This window comes from Myotis myotis, unplaced genomic scaffold, assembly GCF_014108235.1.
Source record: "Myotis myotis isolate mMyoMyo1 unplaced genomic scaffold, mMyoMyo1.p scaffold_m19_p_7, whole genome shotgun sequence".
Classification (NCBI taxonomy): domain Eukaryota; kingdom Metazoa; phylum Chordata; class Mammalia; order Chiroptera; family Vespertilionidae; genus Myotis; species Myotis myotis.
Genome location: NW_023416379.1, coordinates 71172592 through 71194385, shown reverse-complemented (window position 1 = coordinate 71194385; position 21794 = coordinate 71172592). Strand labels below are relative to the sequence as shown.

The window sequence follows — 21794 nt, the reverse complement described above, 5'->3', positions numbered from 1 at the left end:
TTAGCATTTAGACTATTTCAGATAATAGTAAACAGTTGTTTTTCAGCAAAATAATGTGCTAAAGAAATTACTAACAAAGCAACTATATTTACATATATAGTATATTAAAGTAACCACTATAAGTTTGTGTAACCTAATTCTGTTCATCTCCATTATAAACTCTGTACTCCTCTGATTCAATTAACTCGTTTGTTTGAATCCTGAAAAAATACATCTTTAATTTTACCAACAAAATTTCTTTTAAAAATCTCTTGAGTAGCAATGTTTATCTTTTGACCATATTCAAAACCCCTAAGTAACTAATACCATCATAGTTCAGAGCAACAAATTTTTTGTGTGGGTCAATATCCTCAGAGAGAATTAGCTTGCCATCTAGGAAGGCCTTAATAAGAGTTTGATTTTGACTTATAATGATATGGTGCCATTTATTACAACAGAATGTACCATTGCTATAAATCATCGGTACAGAGTTGCATTCTCCTAAGTTAACTGCTATTTTCAAAGTCTGATTATGGAGACCAATTGCCAGAAAATCACTTTCTTCATTTTGAACTTTTCCTATCCACACAATTAAGCCTGCTCTTTCAGTAGTACTGAAATTTAAGGATACAGTAGTGAGCTAGAGGTTTCTTTTTCTATAGTGTGGATCAATGTGTTTAATGTAAGAATTACCCATAAATTTTGCAGTTGAAAATGAAGTTTTGCTTTCACAAAACCTTCCCACCCAACACAAAGGACACAACTGTAAGAGAACGGCCAGTCAGGTATACACAGAGATTGGTGGAGACAAAGGTGACTCAAACAGTACACAGATGGGTCACATGTGTTTCCAGTCCAGTGTGGTGGACATCTGCACAAGAAAGTGCCATTTACTATACATTCACCCCTATTTCTGCACACAGTGTACCCACAGGCTGTCCCATCACAGTCACCTACATTTAAGCCACCTTTGGCTCCTAGTTCAGTTAATTGTAATTCTTGATTATTTATAACTTCTCGGACACAACCTTGAAAACCTACCGGTCCATTGGCTGTTGCCATGGGATTTACAAGACTTAAGGAAGACACTCCTCCAATATAGAAGTCAGTGTTTGTGTCCAGGTAGCTAATTTTAACGTCGGCCTTCTCTGTTACATTTATCCCATCCAGATCCAGGTAGCCTTTTGCACCGGCTCTTCCTGCTTTAATCACATGCCAACTGCTTCCGTTAGTACTTACTTTTTGGAGAGTTTCTTGAATGACAGTTATGTCACCCAGATTGTAAGGAAGTTGAACAGCACCATTTACTAAAGAGATACATAAAAAATCACCTGTTGAGAAAGAAAACCAGTTTAGTAACAGTGAAATGGTACTCCATTAAAAACACTTGCTCTTTCTGGCCACTTGAATAAAATGTGGTTTTGGAAAAAGAAGGTAACAAGTCTTGGTCATAATTATGGTAGAGAATTTTCTTTCCATTTGCAGATCAAAGTATACTAGCTGTATACTAGTACATTCATTCACACATTCTGTATTCTTTTGTTCCGGAATTGGCCACATAAGTTTTCCCTAGTTATAAATATTTTCCATCGAGTGAATGAATGTATGGTGGTACTAAGTTAAACAGAGGTGTTCCTTTAATAATTTTAGTAAAGGGTGAATGTGTAAAAATAAGCAACGTTTGCTCCAAGCCACTGACTTTGTTTTTGACAGATTGGGGAGGTAGGTGAAAGAAACAAGAACAGTTCATAGTTATGCTCTGAAAGCCTTTTATTATAGTGTGCGTGTTTCAGCCATGCCCTTGGCATCAAGCACACAGACCCCTAGCTGAGATCTCTGCTTGGGATTTAAAGGCACCTCAAACTCCAAGTTTGTCTCTCAGTGTGTGAATCGCCTCCCATACACCTGGCCTCTTCTAGTCTTCCCCAACTCAGTGAGTCACTCCCTCCATCCCGTTCTTCAGACCAGAAATTTAGGTGTGATCCTTGGATTCATCATTTCTTTGGTCCACACATAACCTGCCAAACATGGGTCTCTGATCAAACAGATTTTTTAGCACTTGGGTTCATTGTAAACATCTTGATTCTGTCCACTTCTCTCCTGCCACTTTAAATGGACTATCATCTCTTCTCCCTTTCCAGCTGATTTTCTCGTCTACATTGAAGCTCAAGTGATTGTTTCAAGTGAAATTCTCATTATTCTCCTACCTTTAATGGCATTCACTACTGTTGGGACAGGAACTTAAAATCTTTGACATTTCGACAAAGGCTCTGCAGGTTCTGGGCCCCTCTCTCCAGCTTTGCCTGGAGTGTATTCTCTCCCTGTTCCTCCACTCGACTCCAGCCACACTGACCTTGTTGGAGAGTTTCATCCTCGTTTCAGAACACTCGCACATGCACATGCTGTTTTATTGGAACTCCCCTCCACCTCACCGAGGCAACTCCAGCCTTATTTGAGCTCTCAGATCAAATGCCACTTCCTCGGACAAGTCTTTTTTGGTCAGGGTTTTTTGTTTTGTTTTCCTATTAGTGTTTTAATAGCACTAGGTCTCTCTCCTTCACAATATTTATCTCACAATTATATAGTCTTGTGTGAAAACATTTGAACAAATGATCCAGCGTGTATATGAAGCTGCATTGAGGTACTCAGAGGAAAAGCAAATGCAACTGTCCCCGCCTGGGAAAACGAGGCAGGCCTTCAGTGCACAGTCTTGTTTCTAGGGGGAGTCGAGTGGTGGACAGAGCAAACCCCACGGGAATCTTTCTCAAAAGAGCATTTCCCTTTCCCCGGTCATTTCACGACCAGTGAAAAGTTCTTTCCTCTTCTATTCAAGAAGACTTCTTGGCACCTGCTACTACTTTTTCCTCTTCCCCCTTTCGAAGTGCCAGGCCGCCTCACCTCCCACCTGCAAATAATGTTCATTCTCCCCCTTGTGGCCCACACCAGACCACTCTCGGGCTGGTGGGGACCTGGCAGCTCTATGGTCCTAAACGTATCATTTCCACCTGAGACAATGCAAAGTATGACTCTCTTGCTTCAAACATTTTCTCATAATTTCTGGTGGATATAATCTATGTCATTACATCTGTTATTATTTGAATAATAGCTGCTGCCTTCACTAGCTTGTAAGCTTCATGAGAACAGGGGCTGTATCTGATTTGGCCCAACAGTTGGCCCCCAGCAGGAGCACAGTGCCTGGCACATAATGAGATACTCAATAAGTAATTGCTGCATTAAGAAATACATTTGTATAGTTGTGGGGTGAGATTACTGAATAGTTCCCAAATACTGGTTTTCTGGCATTAAAATCCTATACTACATGAATTTTAAAATTGTTAATTTCCCCAAAGAGAAAGAAATTCACTTTATTTCATATTTTCTAACATGAACACATTTTAAGTCTAAAGAAAGAGAAGCAGCAATGCAAACATTTTATAAGACAATATTAAATTCAGGTAGAATTACTTAAAATGTTTATACCATAAGAAACTAGAATAACAAAACAATTGATATTAAGTCTTAAAAATTTATAGCCCTCTGGCCCTGGCTGGTGTGGCTCAGATGTTTGAGACATTGTCCCTTACACCAAAAGGCGGCAGATTCAATTCCTGGTCAGGGCACATACCCAGGTTGTGGGTTCAATCCCTGGTTGGGGCATGTGCAGGAGGCAACTGATGGATATTTCTCTCTCTCTGTCCCTCTCTCTAAAAATCAATAAAAAAATAAAAATCCATAACACTCTGAATATACTTTGTGCCTTGCAAGTGGACACAATTCTCTTTCACAGCACAGTGGGAGAAGTTTCTGTTGCTACCTTTGTTGTACTGTCCTATAGCAAACAATCTTACAGTGAAGCGCTACATTGGAATAAAAAGCAGCTAAAACATGATTAGGAAAGCTGAAGCTGTGATCTATTACATCACTGGTCAAGTTGCCACCTGGAAGAAAAGTAAGGAGAACTACTTACTTTAACAGGGCTTTGCTGGTACATTCTTAAGAATTGACAAAGAAAGGGGTTTTCTCTCCCTCTGTGGCCCTGGGAGCTAAAATTGCTCTGAGCTGTATTTGCAGCTCTTTGGCATGCAGGCCTTTTATTTTAGTTGGCTAGGAAATGGTGCTGTAGTCATGGGTCATGAGTAAAATTGGCATTAGGCACACAAATGTTAAAAGCTCACCACTAGTGGATGGTCCTTACAAGAAAGTGAGCTCATAAGTGGAATGAAGATCATGAATGAATGTGCTCTGGCTATTTAACCATGTCTAACCAGGCCTAGGGCCCTGTCTGCCTTCTCGGTGCTGTCATTGCCCCCACCATGCATCACAGTTCAATGAAACCTGGGAGGACCTAACATTTGTGAAGACACTATAGACAGCGTATTAGGGAAATTTTGTATACTTTTTTCTCTAGAAAAGGAAAGCAACGATAATATAACTTATCTTTTATTATTCAGTTGTTTGAATATGCTTTAACTTTACATTGTAGTTGACTAGGCTTTTTAATACACATTTGGGAGGATTATAACTATATCGAGATGAATTCAGCCATCTGTGACTAACTTATGCTTAGCATGATATTGTGTCAAAAACTAGTTTTATGATACTAAATATTTAGCAGAAACAGATAAACAGGTGCCATAGACTTAACTCTTTCCAAAATCAGAGATCTAAAATAAATTATGGTAATTTTCAAATGATCCTTTTGTTTTAAATTTTACACTATTTGAGATTATTCCAATTATTTACCTCTAAAAAGACAGAAACCTTGTTAATTAAGAATTTGGTTTGGCGCATATGAAAGCCTAATTGGCTGCTGAAAATCTAAATTTGTGATTTTTCACATTATGTATTAAGTGGGTATTTTTAAAAATTATGTTTTGATTTTTAGAGAGAGAGGAAAGGAGAGAGATAGAGGAGAAGAGAGAGAGAGAGAGAGAGAGAGAGAGAGAGAGAGAGAGAGAGAGAAACACTGATGTGAAAGTGAAACATAGATTGCTGTCTCTTGCATGGCCGATTGAGCCAGAAACCCCGGTATGTATGTGCCCTGACCAGAGATCGAACTTGGGACCTCTTGGTTCATGGGTCAATGCTCAACCAACTGAGCCACGCTGGCCAGGGTGGGTATTTTTTTATTTTTATTAACTAGAGGCCTGTTGCATGAAGAGATTCGTGCAATAGGCCTTCCCTTCCTTTGGCTGCTGGCACCAGTTTTCCTCTGCCACCCGGAACCCAGGCCTTCACTCTGGCTGGGCTCTGGCCAGAGCTCCCCCCTCCCAGCCGTCAGGCTTTGCTGCTCCGCTGATCCCGGGGGCATGAGGCCTCGTTGCTCGGCAGGCTTCGGGTACGTTTAGCTTCGCTCCACCACTTGGAGCCTAGTATGCAAATTAGCCGCCATCTTTGTAGGTGGTTAATTTGCATATCACCCTGACTAGCCAATGGGAAGCGTAGCTAAGGTATGGTCAGTTACCCTTTTTGCCTTTTATTAGATAGGATAGCTCTTCTTAGCAGAGGATGAGCTAGAAGGCTCAGTTAATGTTTCCATCAGATGCGGTTCTTAGAGAAGGTACAAAGTACAGGATAGTCACCTTTATTTTATGCAACCTTAAATAAATGAAAAATACTTCACCCCTCGTTACACCACTTGATTGCTAATAAATAAGTATATGCCTTTCAACTGATAATTACCTTTAGGTTAATCTAAGTCTACAAATGTAGAGCTTAGATTTTCTTTTTACATTTTAAAGTTTTTATTATTTCCTTACTTAAGTGTCAGATATAGCACCAATCATGACATAAAACTAATTAGTATATTTTTAGTTCTCTTTGTAAATTGTGTCTATGGCAGATAAAAGGAAAATCTTGACTTTCATGAACTGTAATACAATGCCTTTTAAAAGTATAAAAAGATACTTTTTAATAGGCAAAAAGTGTTCTTGCCTATGATTATTAATGTGTATGTATGGCTTTTAATTTTATATACTGTGAAGTATATATACTAATTATAAAATTATGGTACAGCATTCGTAGCAAGTCCCAAATATTTCTTGATTTTCTGCCCTTACTGTACAAAGGTTAACTCTGAGGGTATTTTTAATGAGCAATATAACTGAAGCCAATTACCTCTTAATGTCTCTTGATTTATAAACAGAAAATTTCTATTTGTGCATGATTCTCCCATTTAGCATTTTTACAGATATTTAAATTAATTATGAATTTAAAACCAAATATAATATCAAATCTCAGGAGAAAAATTTCTTCTAAGGTATATTTTGTAACGCAATCATGTTATTTTTTTTTGGGGGGGGGGGAGTATCATTTTTTCTCCTTGAATTAATTTTGAAGGTATTTCAACAGTGCATTGAGATGGAACCACTTTGGTCTAATTCTCTGATATTATCACTTAGTAACATATTAAAGCACCTTAAAAATAATTATATTGTGAAAATCCTGTACTATTTTTGTTGACCATGAGAAGAAAACTGAGGTATTTCTCAATACAAAAATTTCATTTTCTGAGAAAAAAAAAAGAAAAAAAAATCCTAAATGTAAAATTTAAAAAAGATTTTGCATTAAAAATGCATGCAAATGTCTTTTTTAAGTTCTGGAGAACAAAATAAAAAAGTAATTTAGAACAAAGTAAAAACTCAAATATTAATTTTTAAAACTGAAGCATAGTACTTAGATATTGTTATTTCATATTCTTTTACAATAGTTATGCAAATTTTTATAGTTAAGATTTTTTATAAACTTAATTTGGGATGTAGATCCTACCTTTTTTATCATTTAGAAGACAAAACAACTTAAAGAAAAATTTTTGGAGCTGTTAATTTGGACAGATTTATTGGCAAACTACCAGCATGCCTTCTTTTTTTTAAAAAACAAATCTGTTATATGCATATTTTGTTCCTTTTGCCATAGACTATCAGATATGGCTTCAACCTCTTTTTTGATGGGATTATTATAAAGCTGAGATTATACTATATTTAGATTTTGCTAACTTTAAAATTCTAACAAAGCTCTTGCTATTTTATTAACATTTATATTTAAGGAGTCAATTCATAAACATAACGCTCAGAGTAACCATAGAACATGAAAGTATCAAGTGATTACATATTGATAGGCGAGGTGACTTAAAATAAAAATACTTCATCACCTATTACTTAATGGACTATCGGGAATTCATTAGGATTTTTTCCACTTTGCAAACAAAGATCCTGTCAACTTTACCTGATTGTGCTGTTAGGTGTTGTGCCACGTAAAGAAGGATGCCATCTGTGGAAAAAACCTGGAACTGCATTTGAATATGTGTCTTTTTACAAATATGAAAGGAAGCAAAAGACATCCAGGATAATTCGTGGCTTCTGAAAGATGGGTCACTTATAGATAAAACTAAAGAACAACACAAGACAAAAACCAGTTTGGAAAAACAATCTTGCTCATTAATGCATCAGTACGGTGAACTCAAAATTTTGCCACTTACCTTTTCTTCCAAGGATTGCTCCCTGCTGCATGTACATTGAACCTTGGTCACTCTGTTCTAATCCCACTAACAGTAGGCACTTGGTAATGGGGCCAGTTATTGAAAAGCCTGCTGTTATTTCTGGTACCTAGGCTCCTATTGCTGGCACCGTGTGACACAAATCCTCTGCCCTAGAGTGCATTGTGGACAGACAGGCATCAGATGCATCGATTCTGAGAATGTCTTGTTCTTATCTCAAGAATGTGAGCTTCTCGGGATGTCTTACATGAACAATGCTTTCAGAAAGATGGTTCAAATAGTGGAACATAGAAGGCACTGCTATATGAATTATTCTTCTGTTTCTATATCGCTGATCAAAATATAGAGTGTAATCAAGTCAAGATACATTTGAAGTGACTACATGAATAAAAATAAATGTCAGTTTACTTGAGAATAACTTAGGCCCCTTTCTTCTCAGAAAGTGCTAACTCTGGAGTTTTGCTTCATGTTAAGCATGAGAAGATTCATTTCAATATGAACTGAAGTAGAGTCATTAATCTATTTTTAGTCCATCAGATATGAGTTGTTGCGTCTATGTACAACCAACCAGATGGGGACCATGAGGGGAAGAAGGGAAGCTCTGAGCACTTGGCAGTTTTTACCTCCTTATGGAATCCACATTCCTTCTTTCTTCCTCCGTTTGTAATGAGACAGTGCTGCACAGAGCGTGCTCTGGTTCACCATGTGCTTTGAACCATTCATTTATTTACTTGGGCTCTCCTCCCTTTGGACCAGGCCTACACTAACTTTTACTTTCACTTTTAGATTGACAGGCAACTGATGTGTGTTCATCAAAGAAATGTTGGCAGTTGCTGATGTTTAAGCAACAACATCATTCATTTTGATTCACTGCAATTCAGAATGGTAGAGAATTCAGGGGTGGGCAAACTTTTTGACTCGAGGGCCACAATGGGTTCTTAAACTGGACCGGAGGGCCGGAACAAAAGCATGGATGGAGTGTTTGTGTGAACTAATATAAATTCAAAGTAAACATCATTACATAAAAGGGTACAGTCTTTTTTTCCAATAGTTTTATTCATTTCAAACGGGCCGGATCCGGGCCGCAGTTTGCCCACGGCTGGATTAGATCCACATGGTGGGGTTGCCAAGAATGGGAAGTTGTGTACCTCGCTCCTAGAGGGTCTGATTTATTAAAGCTGAGGTGGGGTCTAGGAAGCATGTTTTTCATAAACACACAGGTGTCTCTGACATAGTGTTTCTTAGACCCATGTTCATAAACACTGAACTAAAGTTTATTTTAAGAATGCAGGTTTAGGTGGAGGTCAGAGGAATGGCGGTGTAAGGGCGTGTCTATCCTCTCCCCATTAACATCTCAACAAAATCACCACCTATAATTCAACAAATAAGTCCCTGCTCAATACGGATGCATGCCTGAGAGACCTGCACACTGGAACTAGTTGGGCTCCCTGGAATAAGTGGGGAGATGAGAAGGGAGGAAGCTGAACACAGCCACAGTGCAGCAGCATGTCTGCAGTGCAGCTGGGAACTGGCAGCAGCAGTTACGAGCACTTTCCTCAGCTGGTCAGGGTGAACAGAGAGCAAACCCAGCCAGTGGCTGGCTGTTGGAGTAGCCACTGGAGTGGCAGCATTGTGTGGTCATGTACACAGCAGTGAGAGGGTGTCTGAACCGTGGGGGCGCGTTGTGAATGGGGTCTGAGTTGCATGCGTGAGCTGGAGTCAGCAGACACATGCCCTACAGAGCTGCTCCACACGGGTGGCCTGGCTGTGGGCTTTCAGGCAAAGAAAGTAAATCACAGAGCCCTGCCACTGACTCGATTCCAAAATCGCGCTTCCTGTTGCCCTTGGAGTTGGCTCCAGCAGTGAATTATCTGTAGGCCAAGAGTTGTTGCAGTAGAAACTCAGTTTCCCTCTGTGACTGAACCCCAGGAGGGGCGCTTGGGATGGACCTGTGGAGGTCAGTGGTTGCCACTACTGTGAGAGAAAAACAAACCTCACCCCCAAGCAACAGAGGCGGTACAGCCCTACGGAAGCTGCAGAGGCTCAAAACTATGAGGCCAAAGAGGATAAAAAAATCTTGCAATTCAGTGCCATCTACTGGAACAGAGTAGAAAGACCTCCTCAGAGATGGGAAAACAAAGGAGAACAGTGAATGCCATGAACAACTACTACAACAATGATGACCAGAAAGAAAATGAAAAATCCCCAGAAAATAGGCTGGAATACATGGAATTATGAGAGTTGAAAGAGATTTCAAGATTGCAGTTCTGAAAAGAAAAAAAAAATTATATATATATATATATATACACACACACACACACACACACACACACACACACACACACACACATAAATATATCTATCTATCTATATATGGCTAATATGCTAAGTGTCCCTCCAACCATCTGACCTGTCACTATGACGCACACTGACCACCAGGGAGCAGATGCTTAATACAGGAGCTGCCGTGACACACATTGGCCATTTACAAAGAAACAGCACCGTGGACCTGGCACCAACGAAGCAACACTCGGCTTCCCCCAAGTGGGACACAGGCCCCACCACCACCCCAGAGCAACACCCCATCAAATTGCAGCTAATGCTGCCGAGATCCCATGGTGCAAAATGCAGCCCACAGCCCAGCCTGGAAACAGTGGCTGTGGGTGCTGGGTAATGATGTCACGTAGCAATGCCCAGCTTCCTCTCCCTAGCGACTAGCCTCCTTGGAGTTCTTCAGCCCAGGAAACTGACTTGCACTACACTTTAACCAAATGTCTGTGAAGCGTTTTCCCATGCCTCATCTCATTTGATCCTCACAGAAGTCCTGGAGTAGGTAAATAGGAGACTCGGTGGAATTCTATTTTCTTTTCATTAGCTGGAAAACGGAGATTTAGAAAGTTTAGAAACTTGACTGGACTGAAAAGAAGAAATGGTGGAACTTGAAAATGACTTCAGGTTTTCTCACTGTGCAGAATATAGGCAAACACTGCTGCAGTTAAATATTTCACCCTTTGTTCTCCCTGTGTGATCTACAATAATAATCTGCTTTGTGTTGATATTTACTGCTGTGTTCTGACAATTACCTGAAAGACAAGTTGGCGTGCTTCACTGGGATGGAAAAAGTTTAGTTAAATCAGAAAGCAGGTCTAATTAAGCAAGTTTATCCTATATAATAAAGCCTAATATACTAAGTGTCCAGTTGTCTGGTCAACCAATCAAAGCGTAATATGTTAATGATATGCTAAGGCTGCTCAACTGCTTGCTATGACATGCACTGACCACCAGGGGGCAGACAGTTGACCAGTCACTATGAGGGGCAATGACCACCAGGGGGCAAATGCTCCGACTGGTAGGTTAGCTTGCTGCTGGGGTCTGGCCAATCGAGTTTGGGCCAGACATGCCCTGGAGCCCTCCTGTGTCCCTCCCTGGCCCCGATTATGCACTGGTGGGGTTCCTCAGCCTGTGCCCTCTCGTAATTTGGGCTGAGGGACTTCCCCCCCTCCAGTGCACGAATTTTGTGCACCGGGCCTCTAGTCTATATATATAAAGCTCTCAATGGCACCAACGCACGCATGTGTTTCCATCTGTTATTGTCGATCGTGAATTTGGTTGACACCTCTATTACAGAGAAAGGGCGAATAGCGATATTAAAATATTTCTTCTAATTAATTTCCTTTCAATGTGCATGAATTCATGCACCAGGCCTCTAGTACTCAATGAGAAGTGAGAAAATACTGACGGGCAATTCAGAGCACTCAGAAAACAAATCAATGAACAAAATGAGTATTTCTCCAAAGAAATTGAAATTTGAAAGGATCAAGTTGAAATCCTGGAAATGAAGCAGGCAATTAAAGAAATTAAGAGTGAGCTGATGAGCCTAGAAAACAGAACCAACCAGTCAGAGGAAATAACTAGTGATATTGAAGATAGAAATCAAGAAATGATGCAGAGGGAAGAAGAGAGAGACCTGATAAAAAGAAATACAAAATAGCCCTATGAGATCTCTCTGACTCCATAAAAAAATAACACCAGAATCATAAGGCATAGCGGAGGAGGAAGAGAGAGTATGGAATGGAGAGTCTATTAAAACAAATAGTGGATGAGAACTTCCCAAATATATGGAAAGAACTAAATCCTCAAATCCAAGAAGCAAACAAAACACCTAGTGACCTCAATTCAAAGAGGCCCTCTCCAAGGCACTTGGTAATGAAGCTATCAAAAATTAGCGACAAAGAAAAAATCCTCAAAGCATCCAGGGAAAAGAAGGAAGTAACCTATAAAGGAAAACCCATAAAAATTTCACCTGACTTATCAGCAAAAACTCTACAAGCCAGAAGAGAGTGGAACCAAATATTCAAATATCTGAAAGAGAGAAATTACCAGCCACACATATTATATCCAGCAAAATTATCCTTTAAATATGAAGGAGAAATAAGAACATTCTCAGACATCAGAAGCTGAGGGATTTTATCACTAGAATACCTCTATTGCAGGAGGGAGTTATTCTACCAGAAACAAAGAACATAAGGTCATAACACTACCAGTAGGATTGCCAAAAAACTCATAGCATAAAAGGGATAATTTGCGACAACAAAAACATACAAAGGGAAGAGGGACAGGTATGAATAGGTAAAGGAAGATGAAGATCAGATGCACTCAAAAGGGAAAAAACCATGGTATATACGCAACTTCGCTTTTTATAAAACTTATGGCAACCACACACAAAAATCCCCCAAACAAGACATATAGCTTAAAAAAAAGAAGAAACAGAAGAAATATGTATGGAATACCCCCAAACAAAAACAACAGATAGAAGCATAAAGGAAGAGAACCAATGGAAGCACAGAGTTACCAGAAAACAAAAGATAAAATGGCTACAGGAAATCCTCATACATCAATAATTACCCTAAACGTAAATGGTCTAAATTCACCAGTAAAGAGGCACAGAGTAGCAGAGTGGGTCAAAAAACAAAACTCAATCATATGCTGCCTACAAGAGACACATCTAAAAAGCACAGACAAAGGTAGATTCAAAGTAAAAGGATGGAAAACGATTCTCCAAGCAAATAACATCCACAAAACAGTAGGTGTAACCATACTTATATCTGACAAAATAGATCTCAAGAAAACAAAGATAACAAGAGACAAAGATGCACACTTTATAATGATAAAAAAACACTACATCAAGAAAACATAATACTTTTTAATATATATGCGCCCAACCAAGGAACACTGAAATATATTAAACAGCTACTCACAGATCTAAAGGGAGAAACAGATCAAACTCAATTATAGTTGGAGACCTGAATACTCCATTGACAGCTCTAGACAGATCAACCAAACCCCCCAAAAATCAATAAAGAAATATTGGCCTTAAATGAAACTCCAGACCAAAAGTATATAATCAACATTTACAGAACATTTCATCTCAGAACATTAGATTACACATTCTTGTGCAGCTCACATAGAACATTCTCAAGGACAGACCATATGTTGGGTCACAGAATAGTCATCAACAAATTCAAAAAGATTGAAATTATTCCAAGCATGTTTTCTGACCATGATGCCTTACAATTAGAAATCAATTGCAAAAAGAGGTTAAAAAAACCCCACACCTACAAATATGTGGAAATTAAACAACATATTACTAAAAAATGACTGGGTCAAAGAAGAAATAAAAGGTGAGATCAAAAGATATATAGAGACAAACAAGAATGATAACACAACATATCAAAACCTCTAGGGGCCCTAACCGGCTCGGCTCAGTGGATAGAGCATTGGCCTGCAGACTCAAGGGTCCCAGGTTTGATTCCGGTCAAGGGCACGTACCTCGGTTGTGGGCACATCCCCAGTGGGGAGTGTGCAGGAGGCAGCTGATTGATGTTGCTCTCTCTTCGATGTTTCTAATTCTCTATCCTTCTCCCTTCCTCTCTGTAAAAAAAATCAATAAAATACATTAAAAAAACACATCAAAAACCTCTAGGGATGTTTATATCATTACAGGCCTATCTCAAGAAACAAGAGAAATTCCAAGTAAACAACCTAACACCCACCTTAAAAGACTAGAGAAAGAAGAACAAAAGCAACCCAAAATTAGCAGAAGAAAGGAAATAATAAAAATTAGAGCAGAATTAAATGCAATAGAGAACAAAAGAGTATACAAAAAAACCAATAAAACAAAGAGCTGGTTCTTTGAAAAGATTAATAAAATTGACAAACCCCTGGCTAGACTCACTGAGGAAAAAAGGGAAAAGAACCATATAAACAAAATCAGAAATGAGAGGAGAAATCACCACAGACATCAGAGATATACAAAGGATCATACTAAATTATTATGAAAGCCTTTATGCCACCAAATTCAATAATCTAGAATACATGGGTAAGTTCCTAGAAATATATAACCTTCCTAGACTAAATCATGAAGAACTGGAAAATCTAAATAGACCGATCAGCAGTGAGGAAATTGAAACAACCATCAAAAACCTCCCCAAAAACAAAAGTCCGGGACCAGATGGCTTCACCAGTGGATTCTACCAAGTGATCAAGGAAGAATTAAAGCCTATTCTTTGAAAACTCTTCCAAAAAATTGAAGAGGCTTCCTAACACATTCTAGGAAGCCAATATAACCCCGATACTAAAACCTGGCAAAGATAACACACAAAAAGAAAACTACAGGTCAGTATCCTTGATGAATACAGACGTAAAAATCCTAACCAAAATACTAGCTAATTGAATACAACAATACATCAAAAAAATAATGCATCATGATCAAGTGGGATTCATTCCAAGGGCACAAGGATGGTTCAACAATTGCAAATGAATCAACATAACAAAAGAACACCACATTAACAAAAGAAAGGCTAACAATCATATGATCTTGTCAATAGATGCAGAAAAAGCATTTGATAAGGTACAACATCCACTTATGATTAAAATGCTCAATAAAATAGGAGAAGGAAAGTATCTCAACATAATAAAGGCCATAAATGATAAACCCTCAGCTAATGTCATACTCAATGGTGAAAAACTGAAAGCTTTTCCCCTACGATCAGGAATAAGACAAGGATGTCCACTCTTACCACTCTTATTCAACACAGTGCTGGAAGTTCTAGCCAGAGCAATAAGGCAAGAGAAAGAAAAAAAGGCATCCAAATAGGAAGGAAGAAGTCATACTGTCACTTTTTGCAGACGACATGATGCTATATATAGAAAACCCTAAAGACTCTACCTCAAAAAACTGGAAACAATAATCAAATACAGTGGGTCCTTGACTTACGAGTTTAATTCGTTCCGTGATGGAGTTTGTAACTCAAATTACTCGTATGTCAAATCAAAAGTGAACGAGTGAGACACGTGATGCTGGGCTGATGTTGTGGCGCTCACTGTGACGTTCGCTGTGCCAACTAGCGGTGGGGTATCTGAAGCTGGCTCATAACCCGAATTTTAGCTCGCAACTCAAAGCAAAAAATCGGCCGAGAGACGGCTCGTATCTTGAAAAACTCGTTAGTTGGGACACTCGTAAGTCAAGGCCCCACTGTACAGTCAAGTTGCAGGATATAAAATCGATGTGTAAAAATCCATTGCCTTCCTGTTTACCAACAACAAAACTTCAGAAAAAGGAATGGAGAAAACAATTCCTTTTGCAATCTCAATCAAAAGAATAAAATACCTAGGAATAAACTTAACAAAGAATGTGAAAGACCTATATGCTGAAAATTACAAAACATTATTAAAAGAGATTGAAAAAGACAACGAAATGGAAAAATATCCTGTGTTCATGGATTGGAAGAATCAACATAGTTAAAATGGCCATTTTACCCAAAGCAATATACAGATTTAATGCAAGCCCCATAAAATCTCAATGTCATTTTTTAAAAATTTAAGTTCTTTACTGTTTAATGTATTACATAAGTCTCCTTTTTTCCCCATTGACCTCTCCCGACCACCCCAACCCCCAGCACATGCCCCCATCCCCACTCCTGTCTGTGTCCATTGGTTATGCTCATATGCATGTATACAAGTCCTTTGGTTGATCTCTTACGCCCTCCTTCCCTCATAGGTTGGACAATCTAATTGATGCTTCTATGACTTTGGTTCTGTTTTTGTTCATCAGTTTATGTTGTTCATTATATTCCACAAATGAGTGAGATCTTGTGATATTTATCTTTATCTGACTGGCTTATTTCGCTTAGCATAATGCTCTCCAGTTCCATCCATGCTGTTGCAAATGGTAAGAATTCCTTCTTTTTTACAGCAGTGTAGTATTCCATTGTGTAGATGTATCACAGTTTTCTAATCCACCCATCTGCTGATGGGCACTTAGGCTGTTTCCAAATCTTAGCTATTGTAAATTGTGCTGCTATGAACATAGGGGTGCATATATCCTTTCTGATTGGTATTTCTGGTTTCTTGGGATATATTCCTAGAAGTGGGATTACTGGGTCAAATGGAAGTTCCATTTTTAATTTTTTGAGGAAACGCCATACTCTTCTCCACAGTGGCTGCACCCGTCTGCATTCCCACCATAGTGCAAGAGGGTTCCTTTTTCTCCACATCCTCGCCAGCACTTGTCATTTGTGGATTTGTTGATGATAGCCATTCTGACAAGTGTGAGATGGTATCTCATTGTTGTTTTGATTTGCATCTCTCAGATGATTAGTGACTTTGAGCATGTTTTCATATCTCTCTGGGCCTTCTGTATGTCCTCTTTGGAAAGGCCCTTTGCCCATTTTCTGATTGGATTATCTTCCTTTTGTTAAGTTGTATGAGTTCCCTATAAATTTTGGAGATTAAACCCTTATCGGAGATAACATTGGCAAATATATTCTCCCATGCAGTGGGCTTTCTTGTTGTTTTGTTGATGGTTTCTTTTGCTGTGCAGAAGCTTTGTATTTTGATGTAGTCCCATTTGTTTATTTTCTCCTTAGTTTCCATTGCCCTAGTAGCTGTATCGGTAATTCATTGCTACAACAAATGTCTGATATTTTGCTGCTGATGGCTTCTTCTAAGATTTTTATGGTTTCCCATCTTACATTTAAGTCCTTTATCCATTTTGAGTTTATTTTTGTTTATGGTGTAAGTTGGTGGTCTAGTTTCATTTCTTTTTGCACATATTCACCCAATTTTCCTAATACCATTTATTTAAAAGACTGTCTTGACTCCATTGTATACTCTTGCCTCCTTTGTCAAATATTAATTGAGCATAATGGCTTGGGTCAATTTCTGGATTCTCTGTTCTGTTTCATTGATCTATATATCTGTTCTTGTGCCAGTACCAGGCAGTTTTGAGAACAGTGGCTTTGTAATGTAGCTTGATACCTGGTATTGTGATCCCTCCAACTTTGTTCTTTCTCAAGACTGCTGTAGCTATTCAGGCTCTTTTTTTATTCCAGATGATTTTTTGGAGAGTTTGTTCTAGATCTTTGAGGTTTGCCGTTGGTATTTTAATGGGCATTGCATTGAATCTATAGATTGCTTTGGGTAGTATGGATATTTTAATGATATTGATTCTACCAATCCATGAACATGGTATATTCTCCCATTTGTTTATGTCTTCCTCTATCTCTTTCTTTAGCGCCCTGTAATTTTCTGAGTACAGGTCCTTTACCTCCTTGGTTAAATTTATTCCTAGGTACCTTAATTTTTGTGTTGCAATAGTAAATGGGATTTTTTTTTTTTTTTAGTTTCTCTTTCTATGAGTTCATTATTGGTGTATAAAAAAGTCATAGATTTCTGGGTGTTAATTTTGTATCCTCCTACATTGCCGAATTTATTTATTAAGTCTAGTAGTTTTTTAATGGAGTCTTTAAGGTTTTCTAAGTACAGTATCATGTTGTCTGAGAAAAAGGACAATTTTACTTCTTCTTTTCCAATTTGGATGCCTTATATTTCTTCTTATCTGATCACTATGGCTAGTACTTCCAGTACTATGTCAAACAAGAGTGGTGAAAGTGACCACACGTAAATGGACAGATAATTTTTGACAAAGGAGCCAGAAATGCATATTGGAGTAAGATAGTCTCTTTAATAAATGGTGCTGAGAAAACTGGAAAGCCACATGCAAACAAATGAAACTGGATTTCAGTTTGTCCCCATGTACAAAAATTAATTCAAAATGGATCAAAGACCTAAACCTATGACGCAAAACTATAAATCACATAGAAAAAAATATAGGTACCAAACTTATGAACCTGGGTGATAGAGAACATTTCATGGACTTGACCCTAAAGGCAAGGGAGATAAAGGCAAAAATAAATGAATGGGACTATATCAAACTGAAGAGCTTCTTCACAGCAAAAGAAATGGACAATAAAACAAACAGTCGGCCAACCAGATGGGAGATGATATTTGCAAACAGTAGCTCTGGCAAAGGTTTAATTTCCAAAATATATTAAGAACTGATAAAACTCAACATCAAACAAATAAACAATCCAATCAAAAAGTGGGCAGAGAACCTGAAAATATACCTCTTCCAAGAAGACATATAAACAGCTAATAGATAATACATATATGCCAGATGTTCAACCTCACTGGCAATTAGGGAAATGCAAATTAAAACTACAGTAAGATACCACCGTACACCAGTTAGAGTGGCCATTATCAACAAGATAAGCAACAACAAATGTTGGAGAGGTTGTGGTAAAAAGGGAACCTTCATTCACTGCTGGTGGGAATGTAGACTGGTACAACCACTATGGAGAGCAGTCTGGTGATTCCTCAAAAAATTAAAAATAAAGCTACCACATGACCCAACAACCCCACTCCTGGGTATACACTCGAAAAACTCCAAATCATTTATATGCAAAGATATATGCACCCCTATGTTCATTGCAGCATTATTCACGGTGGCCAAGACTTAGAAACAGCCAAAGTGCCCTGTGATAGAGGACTGGATAAAGAAGATGTGGTACATATACACACTGGAGTACTACACGGCCATAAGAAAGGATGACATAGTGTCATTTACAACAACATGGATGCACCTTGAGAACATTATGTGAAGTGAAATAAGTCAGACAGAAAAAGCTAAGAACTATATGATTTCACTCATATGTGGAATATAAAACAAACTTATGAACACAGACAGCAATGTGGTGGATGTCAGAGGGAGGGAGGGGAGGGGGAGGAAGGGGTCCTAATATGAGGTGACAGGAAAAGACTTGACTTTGGGTGGTGGGCACATGGGCCTATAACTTAGTAATCCACCTGTATGCTCATGTTGACCAAAGTCACTCCAATAAAATTTAATTAAAAAAATACAGGTTTAAAAAGTGAGTGTCCTTTTGAAATAGTTCTTGTAGGAATTACTAAAGTAATACATATTCATTATAAGACATTTACACAGTACAGAAGAGCGTAAGATAAAAAGGTGAAATTTCATTGTGCTTTCTTCTCTCTTAATTCCCAGGAACTCCTGTTAATAGATAGCCAGACTTTAGTTTTCAATGCATATACAATGACTGTGTGTGCATATCTAGTAGTATCTGATACTCACATAAATGAAACCATGTTACAGATAAACTTTGCATGATATACTTCTTAAAAAAACATGTTTTTATTGATTTTAGAGAGAATGGAAAGGAGAGGGAGAGATATTAGCATCAACACTAGCATCAACATGAAATAGAAACATCACCATCGATCAGCTGCCTTCTGCATACCCCCTACTGGGGATCAAGCCAAAACCTAGGCATGTACCTAACTGGAATTGAACCCGTGACTTCTTGGTGCATGGGTCGAGACACTCAACCACTGAGCCACACCAGCTCAGCCACAATATACTTTTTTCACTCAATAATTTATTTTCATGAAAGTTTGATGTTAGCACATTTTACCTACTGTTTCAATGCTTAGTCAATACCTTTTATTGCTGAATTATGATGATTTTGTACATTAAATTGTTACAGCTTAAGCAGGATACTGAAAGTTTTGATGCCTTTTAGATATGAGTAGGTCTGCCTGTGGACACAGGTAGAAGCTACACAGAGAGCTTGAAAGAACTCTGGTTCAGTAAGTCATCTTTATCGTTCCTAAATTAACTGCAGAACATTTCCACTATTCTTCACTCTGAGATAGAATTTGGGAAAAGTCCAGGTTTTCCAGTGACTCACAGTCATTCTGACAGTGAATCATCTTTAGGAGACTTTGCTAATCAATATAGGTTAATTAAGAAAAAACACCAACACCCCTTTTCTTGGACAACTCATTTACTGGGTTCTGGCCAATAGCTTCAGGGCTGGTCAGCGTGAGAGGCAGTTTCAGAAGGGATAATTCTCAGAGGAATAATAGCTAATGATTCCCATAACTTCCAAACCACATAAGTTTCACTCATGACCTCACTTTCATGACCTTATTTGTTATAAAAAGGACTCCTAGAGAAATTACTTAATATTTACCACTGTTTCACAACATGGCATTGACTGAAACCAGGCCAATGCAATCTGAGGAAAAAGCAGAATGGTGTGGCTGGTGTGGTTCAGTGGTTGAGCATTGACCTATGACCCAACAGGTTTCCAGGTTCAATTCCAGGTCAGGGCACATGCCCAGGTTTCAGGCTCAATCTCTGGTGGTGGTGGGGGGAGGGGCGGTGTGCGGGAGGTAGCCAATTGATGTGTCTCTCTCATCAATATTTCTATCTCTCTATCCTTCTCCCTTCCTTTCTCTCTAAAATCAATAGAAACATGTTTAAAAGAAAAAAGAAGAAAAAAAAAAAAAGAAAGCAGAATGGGCTGATTCGTGAGGTGTAAACACTTGGATTGCAATGGTTCGCCACCTGACTAAAAGAACCCATAGATTCCTAAAACAACAATATTTTGAGTAAATATAGGGATGGGCAAAAGTGGGTTTACAGTTATGAGTATGCAAAACACAAACTTCATTCTTGTATTATTATTTATTAATTATTGTATTATTTTCTATATGAACAACTGTTAAGTTTATTTCCCCCCACCCCTGTAGATCTCTTCAAAACACTTCAGAGTAGGTGATATGGGACATCAGAGGAAGACATTTTTAGCATGAGCAAAGATTGCTTTAGGAAGAGCACAGGTTGGCATATTATCAAAGATCGCGGGAAAGATGTGAGGACTTGGAAAAGATTTATTGAAAGAGCTGGACTTGATAGGAGGCACTCAGAAAGTAGCTTGACTTTTCCCCCTATGGTTGCCCTTTAGACATGCTCTGTGGGATCTTTTATTCTCATCCCTGGCGATATCCCGGGCAAATTCCTTAGCTTTTTGACCATTTTCAGGTCACATGAAATGTTATCACTCAGGTATTATGAAATCCCATTCAATTTGAATTAATTCAATTCTTTCTCCATAGCTCAGATTGAGCTTGGAAAATGAAATCAGGGGGAGCGGGGTGTTTTATTTTTGTTTTTGATTTGTGCTAATGCTTGCTCTCCCCCCTCACCTTGCTGCTTTGCTGCTTTTAGCTTTTCCAAGATGACACTCAGGATCAGTGATAACACCGGAAGGGTCTTTCTTGTCTGCAGCTGTTTGTCATCTCTCTCAGCTGTCTAATGTCCTCCGTCGCATCAGACAGTCCTTTGGACCTTTCCGTGTCCTTCCACTCAGGGCACTTCTGACCTGCAGTTCCTGACAAGGCTGATGAACCTTAGCAGTATCTTTAGTCAACTTCAAGTTTGTAGAATATGGTCACTTTGATCTTCTTAAAATTCATATTGCTGAAATGTCAAAATTTGGGACTGCACTTGCATGGAAATCTAACAAAACCCACTGGTTGACTGTAATTTTTTAGTGTGTGGTCCCAGGGCCTGTGTGCCCCTATTCCAGTTTACTTTGTTTCCAGAGTCTCTTTAAGTGCTCTGTGTGGTTGGGCATCAGATCCTGCCTGAGTGACTCTCTGTAATGGTCATGATCCACCAAGGTTATATGAAGGATCTTACAGTTGAGACTCAGAAAATTCAAAAGACATAGACCCCAGGAAGGGATCATTAAACATTTCAGGTTTTACAGTGTCGGATTTTACTTATTTTTCAAAAAAATATTTTTGTTGATTTCAGAGAGGAAGGGAGAGGGAGAGAGAGAGAAACATCAATGCTGGTACAATATTTGCAAATCAATAAATGTGATACATCACATAAACAAATTGAAAGACAAAAATTACATGATCATATCAATAGACCCAGAAAAAGCATTCACCAAAATCCAACACCCATCTATATACTAGTATATAAAAGCCTAAGCCACCTTTCTGACCGAACGACCAGAATGACCGGTTGCTATGACGCCCAATGACCACCAGGGGGCAGACGCTCAATGCAGGAGCTGCCCCGTGGTGGTCAGTGCACTCCCAC

At 38.7% G+C, this 21794-nt stretch overlaps 1 protein-coding gene across 1 annotated transcript in view; it reads right to left on the bottom strand.

Moving 5' to 3' along the window:
• EYS (eyes shut homolog) overlaps positions 1 to 21794 on the bottom strand; it is a 1264258-nt gene continuing 1242464 nt past the window's right edge. The window contains 6 exon segments of the mRNA XM_036318417.1: positions 1 to 12; positions 134 to 188; positions 190 to 292; positions 295 to 735; positions 738 to 1310; positions 7204 to 7365. Of these exon segments, the coding sequence (XP_036174310.1) occupies positions 1 to 12; positions 134 to 188; positions 190 to 292; positions 295 to 735; positions 738 to 1310; positions 7204 to 7365 (1346 nt within the window).